The 19,030-nt window shown below is 39.7% G+C and overlaps 1 protein-coding gene across 4 annotated transcripts in view; it reads left to right on the top strand.

The window, feature by feature from the left end:
• The window catches only part of AFF2 (ALF transcription elongation factor 2), a 333,326-nt gene that overhangs the window by 232,017 nt on the left and 82,279 nt on the right, over positions 1-19,030 (top strand). For all 4 annotated transcript variants that reach the window (XM_082062239.1, XM_082062240.1, XM_082062238.1 and 1 more), the window contains exon 8: positions 6,995-7,046. In XM_082062239.1, the coding sequence (XP_081918365.1) occupies positions 6,995-7,046 (52 nt within the window). The remainder of the gene's footprint in view (positions 1-6,994; positions 7,047-19,030) is intronic.

Genomic DNA, 19,030 nt, shown 5'->3' with positions numbered 1-19,030 from the left:
ATGTAATGAAAGAAAATGGTGGATGAGGAGAAGGAAACATTAATAAGCTATATTTAAGTATGTATAAAATTCCTGGACAAGCGGCCCTGATTATTAAGGTAAATGGTGCTTGTAAATTCCATTTAATCTTCTGAGATTTTCATTTACCGTAACTCCTACAATATCTCAGAGGAAATATTTTAAAGATGACTTGCACATTTCAGCAAAAGAATGAATATCAGTTTTCAAGATTTATCGATGGGATGTTTTAAAACAAAAGATCTTCTTTCTTTTTTTTTCCTTTGGAATTACTCTACCATTTATTTTCATTTCCCCATTTTTTTGCCCACTGAATTATGAGATTCTCTGGGGAAATCTATTGTTACATGTTTTCACACAGAGACCCCCTTCTTCCCCCTTGATAAATGATAAAATTGTGCTCCAGTGTGTGCAACACATTCTCGAAATACATCTGAATTCCATTATACAGTTTGTCATTTGCATGATACCTTTTGAGTTACCACTCTCAGCGAAGTCTTATATACTACAGAGAAATGCACTAGGAAAATGAAAAACAAGTTCGGTATGAAGTCCATAGGGTAAACCGGCATAGATTGTGTTGAAAAGATGGCCTTATTTCCATGAAAGATCGAGGTAGAAAAGGTTGCATCTCCCTGCTAGTCACTGTTTGCATGGCAGAATTCGCTCCACATAGGTATTGCTGCAAACAGGCCTGTGACAGGGGCTCCGTAGCTCGGTGTGGTAATGTCCATTTTTTTCACCTCAAAGACATTTATTTGTTTCTTGCCTGTTCTGGGTTTAAGTCTTGTTAAGTATTACAAGTGAAATTTGCTATAATAGTCCAAGCTCTCTTTTTAATATCGGACAAAATAACTAGTTGTAGCGCATGCTGCTCCAATCTAGATCACACACATCTTCATTTAATATTGTCCTTTTTATCAGTGGAAGGTTGGAGCAGGAGGGAACTCTTCTGCTTGGAGAGCACCCACATCCTCAGGGTGCTTCCCACACCAGCCACTGCTTCTCCTTAGCAGTGCTTTGCTCTGTCTTTTGTATCACTGGGCACAGTTTCATCCTTACCTTTTCTTTTCAGCCAAATTTAGGCAATACGTCCTACCCTGCTGATGGAACACAAGCATGGTTTGCCCGTCGAGGTTACAAGGACAGTGTTACAGATTTACAAAAACAAATGGGCTAAATATTTTGAAAAGTAGGAATCTTACAAATATATTCCCATTTTAGCTGAGAAAAACCTGTCAAGAAAAAACTGTCAGGTCTGTATGTCCGGTTATCGCCACTGCTTGTCCTCCTGCCTGCAGAAGCAATACCCATGTTTGTTGTGATATGGCCCAGGTGGGACATGCATTTTGTACAAATGTGGTTTGACATGAGCGAGTTAATTTTCCGGGCAGCCCAGGATTAGGGAATTGCCCAGTATTCTCTTCACTGTCTGCTTGCAACCCCCTCTTCCCTTTTCTCCACCCTTTTAATTCTCACAGGGATTTTTTTTTTTACACCTGAATGGAGCTCCAGTGCAGTGGTGAACTGATTCCACAGCAAATTAGAAGTGCAAAGCCTGGATCTTATTTAGGCTGCCTTTTAAGCACCTTCTCCCTGGTGAAGCTGTCTCACCAGCCCTCTAACATGTTGTTATAAACAAAGTGTGCTCCCATCCTAGCCCTATACAACCAGAGCAGGAAGACATGCATAGCATTTTCAGAACTTTCCTGGCAATCTGGACCTTATTAACTTCTAAAAAGCATTTAAATGTGTTATACATGAAATCAAACAAAGGATGTTAAGCTGTGAAAATACTCCTTTAAGAAGTTCAGTGTCTTCTATAAAAATATCTGAAATTGAGTTATATCAGGGAGGAGATTACCTAACGTGTCCTAATCAAATCCTTACTTGCTCATTCACAGTATCCCAAACTATCAGGTCTGGTGTGCACAGAACACCTGCTGAACGCAGTGGTAGGGAAGGGCTACAAGTCCAGTTCCAGTGTGTGCGCAGCTGAGCTTGGTGACACCCCAGGAAGTTTCAGCCCACACGCCAGACCTGAGTTGAGGTTCTGTCTCTTTTTCTCCTTCCAGCACTGATGGGCAGAAAACCTATTTCAGTGATGCCAAAAGTCTCACGGAGTCCTAGATCATCTCCCTCTGCAGCTTTGGCCTCTCACTGTTCATGACTTCTCTGAAGCAGTTAAAACAATGTGCTTACACTTAATTTTAATGGAGTAATTCATGCTGTAACAACTGTCAGGAGTGGCCAGAGGGACTCCGTGACTCATTCATGCTGAGCATGGAGAGGAAAATGGTTTAAAACAGAGTTTGTCCCACTGAGAAACAGAAGCCATGGTGGGACTTGCATAATCTTTTGACAATGTCTGTTAAGAGACTAGATACACAGGGGTTTCTGATTATGTTTAAACTGGTTTATTTTCATGGCATATTTTTTAATGATATTTTTGGCAAATGTGTGGAGATTGAAAGAGAGAAGACAGAAATTTAGCTTGCTACGCCAAAATCATAATCAACGGTTACAGAAATAGCTCATTTTGATTTTGGTCCATCTCGTCATCTTCTGAGGCCCAGCACAAGTTAAAGGCTTCTAAAAATAATATGTTGTTGTTACTATTTCTAGTGAGATTTTTACAGAACTCATCCTCATCATTTGTCTAGTTAAATTTGTAATGTAGGAACAATCTGCTTTGGGAGCAGATTCATCCCTGGAGGAAGTGGGTAATGTAGTCAGTCAATGAGATTGCCCCTACTTACACCACAGATAAATGTGTTGCTTTGTCCCAATGCTTTGCTTTGCAATAATTTCATATTCCAAATTATAAACCTCTGAAAGTTGTAGATTACAAAAAAAATGTGTTGACACAACTTCAACTGTTACAGTAAATGGCATTGCTCTAATAATGAAATAAAAAATCCTACTTAATCCCACTCTTTCCCTAAAGTGGTGTTTGGCATTAGCTATGGATGAAAAGACAAACAAGTACATGTATATTCAACAATAATGTCAGCTGGGTCAGAGAAGAATAGGAAATAAAATGCATTCATAACTCCTTTGGAGATAGCTTTCTGATACAGGCAGTTTTCTCTTTGATTTGCCCTCATTGAGAGATTCATTATAACTTTAACATATCTGCCACATTGGCCTTTATTAATAGCTGTCCCGATCTTCTTAACAAATATACTCTGTAATCTCCAGTCTGAGTGTTTCTGAGGTTACCGATTACATAGAGTAGAACAGCTCAGATGCATATGAGGATCTCTCACTCAAGAGGGACTAATTTCATGTTCACACCGTCCAGACAGTGTGTGAGAGAGCTGTAGATACAGCTCTTCTGTCTCAGGGCTTTGAAGCTGGATTGGGTTCTAGATACGACAGTAAAATAGTCACCTTGGATTAAGGTTGCTAGTGATCTTCTAAAGCCCTTGTTGGGCTGCAAGTGTGATCAGATGCTACTTGCTTGTAAATGAGAGTTAATAGAAACATTAAATAGTACAAGCTACTGTGACCCATGTCTTCAGAATATTAATCCTGTTTTAAAATTGTGGAAGACCATCTAGTCCTCCGCTTTCTGTAAAATATTACGTCTTCCAACCAATATCCTCTGGGAGCAGGTTATTTGAATTCACTAGTGTTCTACTTTCATTTGCACATCCTGTGTATTTTTAATTTATTCCCTCAGTTCTCCAGCTACCATATATTTATTGTTGATACCATACTCGTTTTCTCTTTAATTATTCCATCTACCAGGGGAGTGTGATGCATTTTAGAAGCTGTGTGGTTTAGTTGTTTAACCTTTGAGTTTTGTAACTGAATGGGGTGACATATTCTTCATTTAGCAGAGCAGGCTAAGAAGAATTATATACTTCAAGTGATAAGCTTGGAACTGCTAAAGAAATACCAAAATCCAATTTTTTTCCTCTCCCTAGTCGCCTAAACATCCATTTGTCTCTTGAAGGGAACTCATAAATCCTGCAAATTTAGTTTATCTGAAACCAACTCTAACAGTTGTCCTTCCTACTAATCATGTTTTATATCCATTTTATATTTTTCAATATTCAATAAACATGTCTTGTGCTTACTGTACTTGTTGGAAAGTGTCTGCAGTATAGGCTGTATGAGGACAGTTATTAATCAACCATTTCGGATGACTGTTTGGTTAGTTTAGTAAGTGTATTCATTTATCTTTTTTATGTTTTCTTCTTTGTTCTTTCTATTTATTCAATATGGAATTTCCTTTGTGCTTTTAGGTTTATTTCTAACAGGAAATGTCAAAAAGAAAATTAACATATAACAAATAATTTTTTAAAAAGGCAATAGCTGGGGGAAAAAACTCAAACAAACAAAAAAACCCCACCCTTTGGGCTTTTTGGGGTATTGCTCATGAAAAGATCCTTTGCATTATGTCCTCTTAGATCTGCATTCAAAATAATAATAGAGCACATTATCTAGCAGTGCTGCCTTAAAGCAGTAGATAATTTACAAATTAAAGTGAGATGTAGGCTTAAAGTAGGAGTGTAGGATTGAATTAGAGTTGGAGTCAGAATTACGTAGTCCTGTATGAAGATGCTCTTGGTTTCCTGGAGATATTGTCCTGGTGTGTGATGAGATTCGCAGATAACAATCTAGAGCTGTGGGCACAGTGAGCCATACATCGAGAATAGCGCAGCAAGTAATGACACTGGGGAAAGCAATGAATGTGTCTGCCAGATAAACAACATTAAAAGTACCTGTTCATCACCAAAGTCCAGGCCTCTAAAGATTAATATTTCCTGCCAAAAAGTCTGTAGTGGGTTTGCATGGGAAGGTTTTGGTAGCAGGCGAGCTGCAGGACTCCTGAGCCTGTGGGGGACCCGGGGATGCACCTGAGGGATGCAGCCATGGAAGGGACCCACGCTGGAGCAGTTCGCGAAGAGCTGCAGCCCGGGGGAAGGACCTGTGTTGGAGAAGTTCATGGGGGACTCTGTCCTGTGGGAGGGACCCCACACTGGAGCAGGGGAACAGAGTGAGGAGTCCTCACCCTGAGAGGGAAGGAGCGGCAGAGACAACGTGTGATCAACTGACCACAACCCCAATTCCCCGTCCCCATGTACTGCTTAGGGGGAGGAGATGGGGAAATCAGGAGAGAAGTTGGGCCTGGGAAGAAAGGAGGGGTGGGGAGAAAGTGTTTTAAGATTTGGTTTTATTTCTCATTACCCTACTCTGATTTGATTGTCAATAAATCAAATTAATTTCCTCAAGTCAAGTCTGTTTTGCCCATGGCAGTGATTGGTGGGTGATCTCCTTATCCTTATCTCAACCCACAAGCCTTTTGTTGTATATTCTCTTCCCCGTCCATCTGAGGAGGGGAGTCATAGAGCAGCTTGGTGGGCACCTGGCATCCAGCCCACCATAAATTCTTACTTTTGGAAGATTCTTTATCCATGCTACAGTCTTACTTTTATGGGTTCACATACTACAGGGAGGCATCTGCCATTTATCAAGATGTTAATGACTAGTAGTAATGTGTCCAGATACTTTGTAACCACTGAGCTGCCCGACAACAGAGGTCACTGAAAGACAGATGACTTAGAAACCAGTGTAAAGACCTTCTTGCACTTTCTCTTTTTAAGAGCACCAGCAGAGCTTCGAAGCTCCTGATATTTCCACGTTGGGTTTATTGTCCCCCCTTTAAAATTCCTGATGCCAGGAGGCTTCCATGATTTACTGGTGGTCTTCAAACGAAAAAAAAAAAGCCCTCCCTAACAGAACATCCGTTGATTGCTACAGTTATTTAAAGGCTAACAATAAAAAAATCATAGACTTCAGTCTCCATCAAGGCAGAAAGGAAACAGTAATTGCAATTTGTAAGGCTCCTGCTGTGGGTAAAGGAGCTCAGGCTGGGAGAAAGGAAACTCTGCAGTTTTAGTGGCTGTCACAGCAGATCTGGGAGAGATGTGCCAATTCATTCATACGTCATCCTGTGATAAGAGAATTTGTCAAGGTGAAAAGGTGGATATGAGGTACAAGTGTGCTCAAAGGAATATCAGCTCTGAGGAGGACCACCAGAGAAAAACGTGCATTTATGGGAAGCTCTACGGGAATGTATTTGGTGGCTGCTAGTCATGTCTCTCTAGGTAGACAGACCTGGAAAGACGAGGCCTTTTCTGCAAGGATGGAACGGCAAATAATATGGTTTCTTACCCCGTGTGTTTTGTCATGCTTAAGTCTCACATTAAAAAAAACGCAGTATGAGTTAATATAATATTCATTATTCAACTCTTTCTTCTGCCAAAGAAAAGGAAGAAGGCATTGAGACAGCCATGTCTTTTAGGAGTTTCCTTCCTCTTTAACCAAGGGTCAGGAGCGGTGATGTGGCATCAACCTGTATTTAAAAAAAGGGGGGGCAAGAAGGGGAAGGGTTATGAACTAAAGGATTCCTAGCTTGGAAAATGTTTGGTCTGCCTTTAGATACTAACAAGAATAAGGTCCCAGCAAACCTCAGACAAGCTCCTCCTCGTCTTGCTGTTCTCCACTCTGCATTCACAGTTTCATAAGGTGGGGATTACTGCTGGCCTCAAAGATCAGTGATGCCCTAGATCAAGAGTGTAACATTGAGGACTTTTTCTCAGTCGTTAACAGTCTCAAAGCTGACTTTCCCTGCCACCTTCTGATTTAGAAATACCCATAGGTGTATATGGACTAATCACCATGAGACAATGTGCCAATAAAAGACGACATGAAAGAGGACCTGACTGACCCAATTTATGATGGATGAGTCCAAAAGTCGTTTGTTCTTACCTAGCATCCCATAGAAGGTCTAATACATACATACACAGAATAGTAATCAGTTTACTTATCACAGATCTGATTTTGGTGTTGTTGAATCGAACAGGGGTTTTCCCCTGACTTTGCTGAAGGGAAGATTCAGCCCATTGTGTATGAAGTTAATTCCTTGAACGTAATTCTGTATTGTCTCTCTTTTTTTCTTCAGAATGCTTGAGGATGATCTGAAACTCAGCAGTGATGAAGATGACAATGAACAGGTAGATACATCTGATATGAGTGCATAGACCATATAATCTGACCAGGTTGTTTCATCAGTTGAATGTGATTGCATGTTGGTTTACTATATTTGCATCAAAAGCATTTGGAGGTGCTGTAGAATCCATTAGCTTAAATCTGTCTTGTGCATAGATCCTCTGTGGAAGGACACTTATTCTTAAATAGGAATGCATTTTGTCAGGTTTGCTGAATTAACTTTGTGAAGTGGATTAAATTAAACGTGATTTACTAGCCTTGGAATAAGATGCCAGATATGGTATCACCCAGGAATAGCTTGACGTGCTCTGAGTTTCTGCCCACCATTGTGCCAAACTAACTGCGGAACCGTTTCCACGTGTTTCACAATCGGTTTCTGAAATCAATGACCTTTTTGGATGTGAGTGTAAAACAACCGCATCAAACCACTATCGCAACCGCAGAGTTGGTTTGCACTTTGCAGGTTATTTGCACAATTGCACCCAAGAACATCGGGTCTGTAAGTTTTGTTCCAGTCAGTGAGTAAGAGAATGGGAGTCCATCCGTAGTAAACCAGAGAGAAGGGAAGACCCTCAGGGTGTAGCTGTAAATCAATACAGAAAGTCTCTCAATGTACTTGGGACGTTAATGAAGAATCATTTTCAGTAAACTGGCTCATGTCATTCTCTATCCTTCCCACTTTAGAAATATTTATGGATAATGCTGGGAAATAAAGCTGGTAAGATTCATATTTTTGACATTCTTATCAGGAAAAAGAAAAAAAAAAAAGAGACTTTGTTAAATTCATCCTTCATGTTGCTTTACATATGCAATAGGTTCAACTGTGTAAACAGCTGCAACAGACGGGAAGGTAATGGTAAAATTCAGCTTAAAATCATCTGTTCACGCTAGGAAATATTAATTATAAGTTGATCTATCTTATTAATTTTTAAACCACCTAAATGTTCTCCTTCAGCCTACCTAATCTGCTCTTGAGGGTCATGCCAGGAAAGATTTACCTTCTGATGTAAGTTGATCCCTTAGTTATACAAGTCAGTGTTTTATAGCACCAAGATAGATTCGCACTCTCATCTGAAGCCAAAGGATCAAAACCCTGTACTTGTGCAATGCTCTGTTGTACAAACATGCTGGCTTATGAACCCAGCAGGTTTCCCAATCTATTGGAAACTTGCCCAAATAGTCTTGTAGAATGACATTGTGATAATGAGATGCCCAACATATAGAAACGGAACTATATTATCAGGTACGAGTTACTTTTGTTTTCCTGCAGTAGTGATTTTCTAGTGATTTCAGTAGGGTTATTCCAAATATATACAATTTACGCTGCTAAAATGAAATCATGTGTCATTACTGAAAGAAGCAGCAAATGCTTGGACCAGCATTTGCTGACATCAAAAGAAAAGCCCTTGCTGACTTGAATAGGTGTCATCTCTGATGTTAATCCCAAGCAGGAAAGACATGGTTGTGTCTACACTGCACAGTGGAGTATTGACAGCTCTCAGAACATCCTTGCCGTTGTGTGGTACCCGCATGCCTCTTACCAAAGGCAGTGTGATGTTCAAGAGCAGTGTCACATTGCTCCCAGTTCAGGGGCTGCAGCCCAAGTCCTTGTTGGGTGGTGATGTACCCAAGCTGTAGGAAGCCGCAGACTGCACCAAAACTCCATGGGGCTTTCCAGTAATTCTGTTTATGGTATAATCAGTGGACAGACAAGAGAGCACAATAAGCACCATTCGTGTGGTTTCTCAAAATTTTATAATGCATAGAAAATGCTTTCTTGGCAGTTTGAGCTTCGTCTCACTCGGAGTAGTTAGAATTGATTGAGATCTCCTAAGCTCTTCCAAATATCTTCTTAAGAAACAGATTATGATCTGTATATTTAGGGATTCCAAACATGAACACTTCCAATAATGTAACAAATAAGTGACTTGTCTGGACAGGAAGCACACCGAGCATCTTTCTTAAATGCCCTGCACTTTAAGGGAAACCTTCACCTTTCCTGTGTATCCCACACATGTATGGTTGCATCTTTTATTACAAATAGAGAGTACAGACAAGTTATACACATTATATGAAAGAATCCCACAGTTTTTTAGGTTTTCTGAATGAATGACTGTACGTATCTCTCCTTTAGATTTTTGTCGCACACTATGGCCTTGCAAAGTGGAGCAGCACAGCTCTGCTCTATCCCTCAGGCATTACACTGGCAGTGCCTTCACACTTTGGCAACTTCTGCCCTGTCTCTTTAAAGAGAAGGGATTAGAAATGGAAAGAAAGGTTGATCTGTAAAGCTCTGGACCATATTGATCTTTGCAACAGAGCATGAGGCAAGTTACAAGTCACTCCACTCCAGCTGCAAACTCCCGTCATCACTGTCTGGACCTCGCTTGGAGAGAGCGCGGTTATCACCTCCATCGAACACGTGTAAACACAGCCCCCAGTATCTGCAGTGTAGACACTTTGGAGCTGGCCATATGACACACGCTTTGTCCCGTAATCAAAATGCTGATTCTTACGTCTCATTGCGGGTGATTTGGGATTAAAAACACACAGAAAACGATGGGTTAGATCTGGAATCAATTTTCATTTACAGCTGAGAAGCAGTTATTGATGCTGTGCTCACAGTTCAATAAAAGATCTAAAGATATAGACCTTGTGTTTCTCTTTCAATATAAGCAGCATAATCAGTCTCAAATGTTTTTACAAAGAAAATTGTATTGACAGTTTTATTAAAATTGCTGTCTTTAAAGTTTTAAGTTATCCACAATTTTGCCTACTTGAATGGTTTTTAATATGCATGCTGACCAACTCAATAGATTTTTAGGTCACATATTTATAATACCAGGTACACATCTGTTTAATGTGTTATTTAAGAGATATTGTTACATTTAAGCATTGCCTGGATTGTAAACTCTTGTAGTATTGTCACTGAGGAACGTTGGCATATGGATCAGCATTGCATTCAGAAGTTCTGCTGCACAATATTGTTAGAATGGCTATGAGAGATACAGTAAAGGCAGATGACAGACATGTTATTAGTAAGACCATTAGATGCCAAGGCATTTCTGAGATGCTAATGTTAACACTCTTCTGTGAGGAAGGACAGAGCTTTTCGATGGCTTTATTACTCTGTTATTAATAAAAAAATACACCAGAAATTAGGAAGAGCAGTGAGGATTTTTAATTAGTAGCTCAGTTCAGCTAAAAGAGCATAGATAAAACACAGGCTAGTATTTTTGTTCTTTAAAGCACCTCTGTATAATTCAAATTAGCTTTGAGCTCAAAAGCATCCAAATGAGTTGTGCCTGGATACAGTATTTTAAGTAGCTGTAGTGTACCCAATTTTCTTTAACCAGCTCCTCTTTGTTCTTCTGCCTAAGGAACAGTCCTGTTAACCTTTGAAATGTGTACTTAATTTAAAGCACATTGCTAGTGTTCTGTGTGTTTTTGAACCAAAGAAACTTTGATACTAGTTACAGACCTGCTCCATTTTCAGTATTTTATGTATGTAGTGTTTTTGGCAGAACAAATCAATAAGGTTGTTTTCTTTTCTGTTTTTTTTTTTCTCCTTCCCTTAATGATTGCTGCTTTATTGCCACTTCTCTGATAACCATACAAACACAAGACATGCGTATAATCCATGGCCCTGCTCTATCATTTGTATTTTAGACAAACATAATTCTTTTTCACTAGGTTAGTATCAGGTAATTACATACAAAATTTTTGCCTTTGTAGCTGAGTCTAAAAAGGTGATCAGCCATAGGCTGAGCTCTGAATTCTTACAATACATACTGAGCTTTCAAAGCCTTTACTCGAGGTAGTTTTTTTGAAAGTTGATGTAATTCTAAGATGCAGTATACCTTCATCATATAGTGCAAACTCTTTTTAAAGTGGAACAGCGACCACTTTCCTTGCAACAGTAGATACCGTTACCTGTTGTATTTTTTCCCATGTTTAGCCGGATCCTGAACAAGCCGTTTACCTCCCCAAGGTTTCTCTACATTTCCATTTACTTTGTTATCAGCAGAAAGGCTGAAGAACAGCTCTTCAGTAATGACATCAATACTGCACACACAGTGAGAGAGGTCATCTTGTCAAAGCTATAGAAAAATCAGATGGATTAGGATAAAACTAGGTGCAAAATAACTTTGATAGAGTCCTTTAATGTAAACAGTTTATCTGTCATTGGGTTCTATTGAAATCCCAGAGTGATGCAGCATCAGTTGTAGCCACAGCAGCATGTGTTTTGATAAAGAACCCACATTCCAGTGTTTAAGATCTGCAGTCATGTTTTGTAATTGTAGGGAAATGTTTTCATTAAGCCATTAATGAAAACAGAAGCTATTATGATAATAGAATCATTCTCCAGCCTTGTCAGTCTATAAGCATGAAAAATCTTTTTGTGAAGATAAGTCTCTTCTTGCTACCTCAGTCCATTTTAATTGATATTCAAATCATTTTATTTTGCACAATACAAGTTGAAACAATCATATATCATCAGCTGTGTAAAATGGATACTCTGGCTTCTGTTAGGGAAATCTTTGGTAATAAGAGATTTGATGGCTGACATGTCTAAGGTCGTAATTCACATAGTAATGACGTAGGTTCATATCAGATATTCGTTTGTTATCTGTAGAAGCTTTCAGTAACCACAATGAGATCTGTGCTGAGCTTGCTGTTGTTATGGGTGAAAAACATGGCATACCACTAAAACACAACGTTACCCAAAGCTTTTAACTTGTTCAAATTCACAGAAGCTCACATAATTGTTCCCACACATCTTGTTATTGTGGCGGTCATCCATCAGTGAGGAAGGGGAATAATACAACCCTGAGGACAGATGGTTGCTGTCGAGTGCACAGGGCAGCAGATCAACAACAGTGAGTTTGCCCCTGCGGGTTGCAGCGCTGCTCCTACCTGGGCTCAGGGGCAGCAGCTGCCCAGACCAGCACAGAATCACAGAATGTTCAGGATTGGAAGGGACCTCAAAAGCTCATCCAGTCCAATGCCCCCACCGGAGCAGGAACACCCAGCTGAGGTTACACAGGAAGGTGTCCAGGCGGGTTTGAATGTCTCCAGAGAAGGAGACTCCACAACCCCCCTGGGCAGCCTGTTCCAGTGTTCTGTCCACAGGGCTGGATGAGCCCTGTGCCTCCCACCGCCTTCCATGGGTTGCCTAGTACACGCTGGCAGCCCGGTGTCTCAAAAACCCTCCATTGTAGCAGAGAAAATAATACAGTAAAAGAAAATACTGGCAGACAGGCAGCCCTAACGAACGGAGAAGGAAATGCCTTAATTGATTAGATGGATAAAAAAAGCTGGAAGGAGTCTTCTCCTCACTTCCCCACAAGTAAGCAGGCACTTCATAGCCCCTCAGCACTCTCTTAAACAGGTGCTTCTATTGAGATTAGTTTTTCATGCCACCAACCTGAAGCGGCCAGGCTCTGTGAGCCATCCCATCACACACCTGAAGGAGAAGCTTAAAAAAGACATGATGCCTCCATCACTAATTAAATAGAGGTGGAAAGGCCAGTTGTTCCTCAGTACAGCTGTAAGGATGGTATGCTGGAGATCTGCCAGCCTTTTGGGGATGGGAGGGAGGAAGGAGATGCAGCTTTCATCCACAGGACGGGTCATGTACTCTGTGTCTGTGCATGCTTTGTGCTCAAATTTTTTTTTGCAAAGGAGTCTTTATTATAAGCAAGGAGGAAAAATATATTTCCTCAGAGCCTCTTGCTATGTGTGCGACTTATGTAAAAGCCCTGTATTGTTTTGGCAGCAAGCAGAGGCAGCAGCAGGTGAGATAATCAACATCAGCATTGCTGTTGTTAAGAGAAAAGCCAGACTTGACCATATTGTCCTGTAAAAATAAATCTGAAGTCTTGGTATCTGTGGGCCATCTTAGTGCTCGACACTTACTAATCCGACCACATAGGAAACATTTATCTCCCTTTTTTCCTCAGAAGGAGAGTGTGATTTTTATCACGCATGCCTTGTGGTAAAGAAAGTGTCTGGCTTTCTTGCATTGGCCATATGCAGTGTCACTCTTTTGTAAAAGCCCAAGCAAACATCTGTGAACTTCAAAATCTAAATTCCTGGGAGTTTTTCACAGCAGTAGAGGATAGTGCTAGTGCTGGCTTTGAGACTGGAGGGGATTGCAAAAGTCTGAGTGGCGGGACTCATAGGTGGGCAGAACACGTGTAAAGTAGGTGATGAAAAGGGCATGATAAATCCAGTAATTAGCTTCTGTCAGCCAGAATAGGGGGAGAAGTGGTGAAAGTTGATCTCCCCTGGAGATATTCCAGATAGAGAACAGTAATGAGAACTAAGCACTTTAATTTTTCTTACGATAAATGCATCTGCCACTGCAAGGTTTGCTGGGGTTGGAGGTGCTCCATTCTGTGCCAGCAGGATGAATCTTCCCAGAACAGACCTTCTGCCCGCTCGTAGGGACAGGTCAGGACCGCACTGTGACAGTGCAATTGATTTGGGCAGTGTGCTCTCACAGAGAGCGTGCCTGCTTTACAAAATTACCGATTTCATGGCAATAATATTAAGTATAACTTTTGCAGCTGTGCAATTTAGTATTTGGCTAAGTCAGCTGAGTAATGTACTAAACCAGATCAAGGTCATCAAAGAGTTATTTCATGTGTGTTTACCTCTGTTACCTCTGCTACCTGTTCGTAATATATTTAACATTCAGTATAAATGTAACGTTCCATATAAATTAAAATCCTTCAAGTCTTTAGTCCTGCATGGGAAATAAATGGGTGGCATGAACAATAGCAACATCAATTCACGTCTTTCCGACACAGCCACTGCTGGTACTCTTTGCTCCTTCTCAAGTCTGGAGAAGTCTTCATTGATTTAGAGTAGGGAAGAGGCTAAGGATGGGTTGGACTCCCAAAAGAATGAGATAAAAGCCTTTGCCGCAAAGGAAAATCTAAGGGCATAAACTACAAATGAGCAGGGGTACAAAGGGCTGTTTCTGAGATATCTGCCTATCCTCCTTGCCGTTTTGACACAGCAAGTTGTAACTTGTGTGAACACTGCAAAAGTAACAATGGGACATTGCACATTAAAAGTACACCTCAGTGTAAGATCTCAAAACATCAGCACTGGTCAGGTAAGTTTCAGGGATAGAGATACAAAGAATTACTCTCCTGTTAGAACTGGGAAACTGAGGATTGCACAGGCTGTGGACACTGTCGGCAGCTGCACCGGGAGGTCGCAGGAGATTCTTTGAATCGAGCCTTTTGCTGCTTATTTCTTGGGGGAAGTTCAGAGAAGACTTTTTCTTTCCCTTATAAATGTTTCGTGACCTTTTCTCTGTTTCTTTTGCCTCCTCAAGATTTTCTGTCATGTTAATAACATGTTGAAATGCATCTATGGACTACACCCAACAAATAATGGTTTGGGTTTTTATTTATTAGCCATCAAAAGGGCTAATAAAACACATCAAACACACATCATCAGGAAATAAGACAACGACAAATACTGAGCTTTGTTCCTAGCTAGATGTTTTATATTTTCAAAATAGGATTATCATCTGCTAAACCTAGGTTGTTTGTGGTGAATTTGTAACAGAGTATTTGCTAGGAAACGATGATTCAAACCAGAATTTCAATTTAGAATTTTTTTGTTAGACATGGACCATTCAGTACAGTTTTCCCAGCTTTTTCTCTCATCAGGACTGTATATTTGTTTTTCAAATGAAGCAATTCTCATAAAAAGTCTGGCCTCACTGTAGCCAGGAGTTCTGTTCTCTGTCACAGAACTCTGCAATGACCAAGTCAGTTGGTATTGTCAGAGCACTGAAATCTCCTGACCTCATGAGACATTGATGAGCATTTTGTAAAGCAACTTGAAAATGTTTTTTAGGACTGCAAAAGTTGAATCAGTAGAATTTCTGATGTCTTTTTCCAATTTCTCCCTTTTTGGATGGAGGAGTCAAAATCAGGACAATTAGCAACTTCCCATCAAAAGCATTTTTTAAAGAATCCAGCGTGTATCAGAATGATTGGGGAATTAAGGCACTGTTTCAAGCCTCTTCTGTCAAGGTACATTGTTGCTTAAGTCCAGTTTGTGCCTGAAATAACTGTACATGTTATGTGTGTTATCTCTGAGATACGTCTGCTCACTGACAGCCATAGCAGTCTGTATTGTAAAGTTCACCCAAGACAGTGAGTAAACTAAGACCTGTGCCACAAAACCAATAATATTTGTAATACCCACTCTAGCTAATTTAAAACCAGCTCAGATATGTCTACGCAAGCAACAAGCACTCCTCAGAGTGTAGTACGCACTCAGCGCGTGTAACTCTTTTCTCCATCCCTTAAAAAAATATGGAATAATCCTTCAAGAATGGGAAGTGGTCACATTTTATTTGCACACTTCCTTAGTTTGATTCCCACCATTGGCCTGATGGAAATGTAGGGATTTGGGAAAAAATGCTAATAGAAGTCCAAATATGTGTGTTGTTGCGCAATTAAAAGCAGTTCATTTATATCAGGGATGAAGGTGACTCCTGACCCACAGACAGACTGGTTTAGATTTGGACGCTTGAACTCTGTTTTTCATTTTACCCAGTCTCCACTGCACCAATTAAAATTAAATTTCTAGTATTTCAAGTATTCTCGAGCATCTCACTGTGAAGGTTGCTGCGTTGCTCAAAGCCATGATGAGAAGCTCTCTGTAGTTCACACACAGTGAGAGTTCAATGAACCGTTCTGATTTATAGATAATACATGATTGTTGACTTGATATTTCAAAAAATTGATCTTATCTGATCCATCCCACATGATTGGCTTCTGAAGGAAAAATACTTATTTTTTAAAAGTATGACATGATGAGGAGAGCATCTTCTCCATTGTTTCTGGTCCTAAATACAGTAACATTGAGCTTTTTGTCCTCGAGGTGAGATTGACCCGGAACATTGAACACAGAATCTCGAATACAAGGTTGTCAACTTCATGTCAAAGGCAATTAGCAAGAAAGAAATACAATCTCTTCTATTGACATTAGGGGACAGGTAGAGGAGAGTGTAACCAGTGACGTATAGAAAAAAAAAGACCACAACACACATATTTATGCATGTATCACATGTATCATCGCTAATCCTTCAGCCCTCAAGTTTGGGCTGTCTGATTCCCAGCACAATTCTGGATTATTTGTTTGCTGCACACTACGTTCTTCTCCTCCAAGAACTTGTGGTTAGCACCAACTGTGTCAGTACAGAATCAGCACAGTACAGTTCGGTCAATACATAGTGGGTTTTGGTTTGTTGCTTAGGATCACAGGCAAAGCATTCTGCATAATTACAAGAATGATATAATTTCCAAGACAAATTATGATCTGCAAAGAGGTATATAGATACACATAAAACTATCTATATAAGTCAACTAATAGGGAAAGTTTCTTTGTTTTTGTTGGATTGTTGAATTGGGTCTCCAGGGATTCTCTTCTATACCTCCAGGACAGCAGAACAGTGTGGTGGGTTGTAAGCTTACTTGTGTGGAGTCACTTAGCTATTCACCCAAGCATACAGAGCTGGTTACAGACTTGTTAGAGTGTTAGACTGAGACTTGTTAACCTGTTAGAGTGAGATTTGCAGCAGTTTATGGAAGAAGTTAAAGGATGGAGGCCTTCCTTCTGCCAACATGCTCAGTGGCGTGAAGTGCCATCTGTCTCACTCTAAGAGACTCTTTGAGGCTCAGCAATTGTCGTCTTAGGTGGCTGATCAGTCCTTCTGAATCAAGATGGTGAGGAGGCATTCTTAAAAAACACTTTTTGTCTAATCTCACCGTATCAAAATGAAATACTTCTCCCTGAAAATCCTGGATTTTCGATTATGCAATGGAAAATATGTTTTTCCTTTGGATAGCAGACAGTTCCTCTCTAACACTTGGCCAAAAATCTAGTGTGCCTTCTGCAGATGCTGGTTATTTCACTTTGATATTCCTGAGCCAGCCTCTTGTCAGTTCTTTCTCCTCAGGTCTTTGTGGTGTACAAAAGTTGTACTGACTGGAGTAATTTTTTCTGGTGCTTTCTAACCAAAAGCCAGTCTGGTAACTGACAGTGATGAAGAAAAGCATCATTTTTCACATTTTGTTTCCTTGTGCTCAATGTAGAAGCAGTTTGTGCTTGTTCCCATGTTTATTCTTTCGTATGATAGTTAAATACCTGCTAACAAAAAAAGTTTATGGATATATCCACACTGCAAATCAAGTAAAGCACAGTGCAGGTGGTTCTTGAACTAATGCTGGAACAACTAGCATCAAAATCAGGTGTAATGAAACATAAGAGGTAGGAGTCATTCACAGTTATAAAAGTCATGAGCTAATACACTCTGATGGATGATCCTCTGTATCTTACTGCTTTTCATGTATTCATCATCTTCTTTCTTCATCTTCAACACAAGAGTCAGCTGTTAAAATAAGGTCTTAGAGAGCAGAGGCACAATTATGGAAAGGCCATAACTGAAAGAAAAAATCTGAAGGAAATTAGAAATTAAAGTGGAATGATTGTCTAGTTCACTCTGGCTTCCTTTTTCTAATAATCCTAAATTATTTTAATGCATGTTTTCAAGCTCAAAATTAGCAAAGGTCCCATGATGTAATTCTCCTAACACCCATTGAATATTACATTATACCAGCTCAATTTCATTCCAATCTCTTACAGCATCATCTCCCACTCAGGGCACATGTATCATATTTTAGGGACCTCCTACCTGCGCTGTTTCCAGGTAGTTCTTTTAATATGTAAAGTTTAGGAATCGTTGTGGAGTTAAAACCAGTTTCTTATTTGTAAAGGCCTAGGAATATAAGATAAAAAATAACTCTTAAAACATGTTTGTCTTTGAAATATCTTAAATTAATAATCAAAAGCTCTCATCAAGTCTAAAACAAATCAAACTCAGTCATGAAGATGAGAAACAGGAATTATTAACAGAGTAGTGAGGCTGATGGAGACTCAATGAGATCATTTTGTTCAAAGATTAAAGGCGATGAACACTGAAATAGTTGAGGAGAATGGCTATGAACACATCTGACTAGAGCTGCTAAATTCAGTAATGATCAAAAGTTAATTATCAAAGCAGAGAGAACTACTCAACACAGACAATTTGAGTCAATAGCTACGCAGCCCAGGAAAAAAAAAAAAGTAATTTGGAAGAAGTATTTTCCTATAATGAAGTTATATAAAAGACTTACATTTCAAAGAAACCTGCCTAAAACAAGATTGCATTCTTCCTGATCAGAGAAAAATAATTAGCTGTAATTGACAGACCTGCTGCACACCAAATATTTTCAAACAATATGTTTCTGCATCAAAGCTTAATGTGTAGAATTACTCAGTGTCACTTTGATTTTGCCTTTCTTTATCTTGTGCCACTGGGCATGCTTATGAGATCGCAACAAACACGCTTTGAAAAATGAATGAGCAACACCTACAAGACAAATAAAATCAGGAGGTCAGATCCTGCACTTTTTTTCTCAAACAGCACCCCTGCCATGTATTCTGTGCTGTGTTTAACATCACCATGGTCCCACTTAGAGGCAAACAGAATCATTTGTAATGCTTCATCGTCCAACAGATTAACCTGAGCATTTACAACATTTGTTTAAAACTCTATATGACTAAGCATGTGCGTGAAGGACACTGTCCCTCCAGCATGTGTGTCTTCTGAAGAGTTAGGAAAAGTACCTTATCCCAGTAACAAAGAGAAAAACATTTGGAAATTCTCCATGTAAAAATCTAAGGAAAAATATACACTAGAATGTTCATGGTCCAAGAAAATAAAATACATCTATAATTCTTTATTCCTAAAGCTACCACATTTCTTTCAGGGTAAACAGTTGCCATCAACATAGCTGAGTAGTCAACAATCAAACATCCCATTTAGATTCTGCTCTTTAATATTCAATGACTTTGACATTGCCAGTTCTCACTCCCTGAAATATCTTCATCTTTTTTAACCTTTCATGCAAAC

Source organism: Streptopelia decaocto (assembly GCF_964273445.1).
Source record: "Streptopelia decaocto genome assembly, chromosome: 10".
Lineage (NCBI taxonomy): Eukaryota > Metazoa > Chordata > Aves > Columbiformes > Columbidae > Streptopelia > Streptopelia decaocto.
This window is presented reverse-complemented; position numbering and strand designations above follow the sequence as displayed.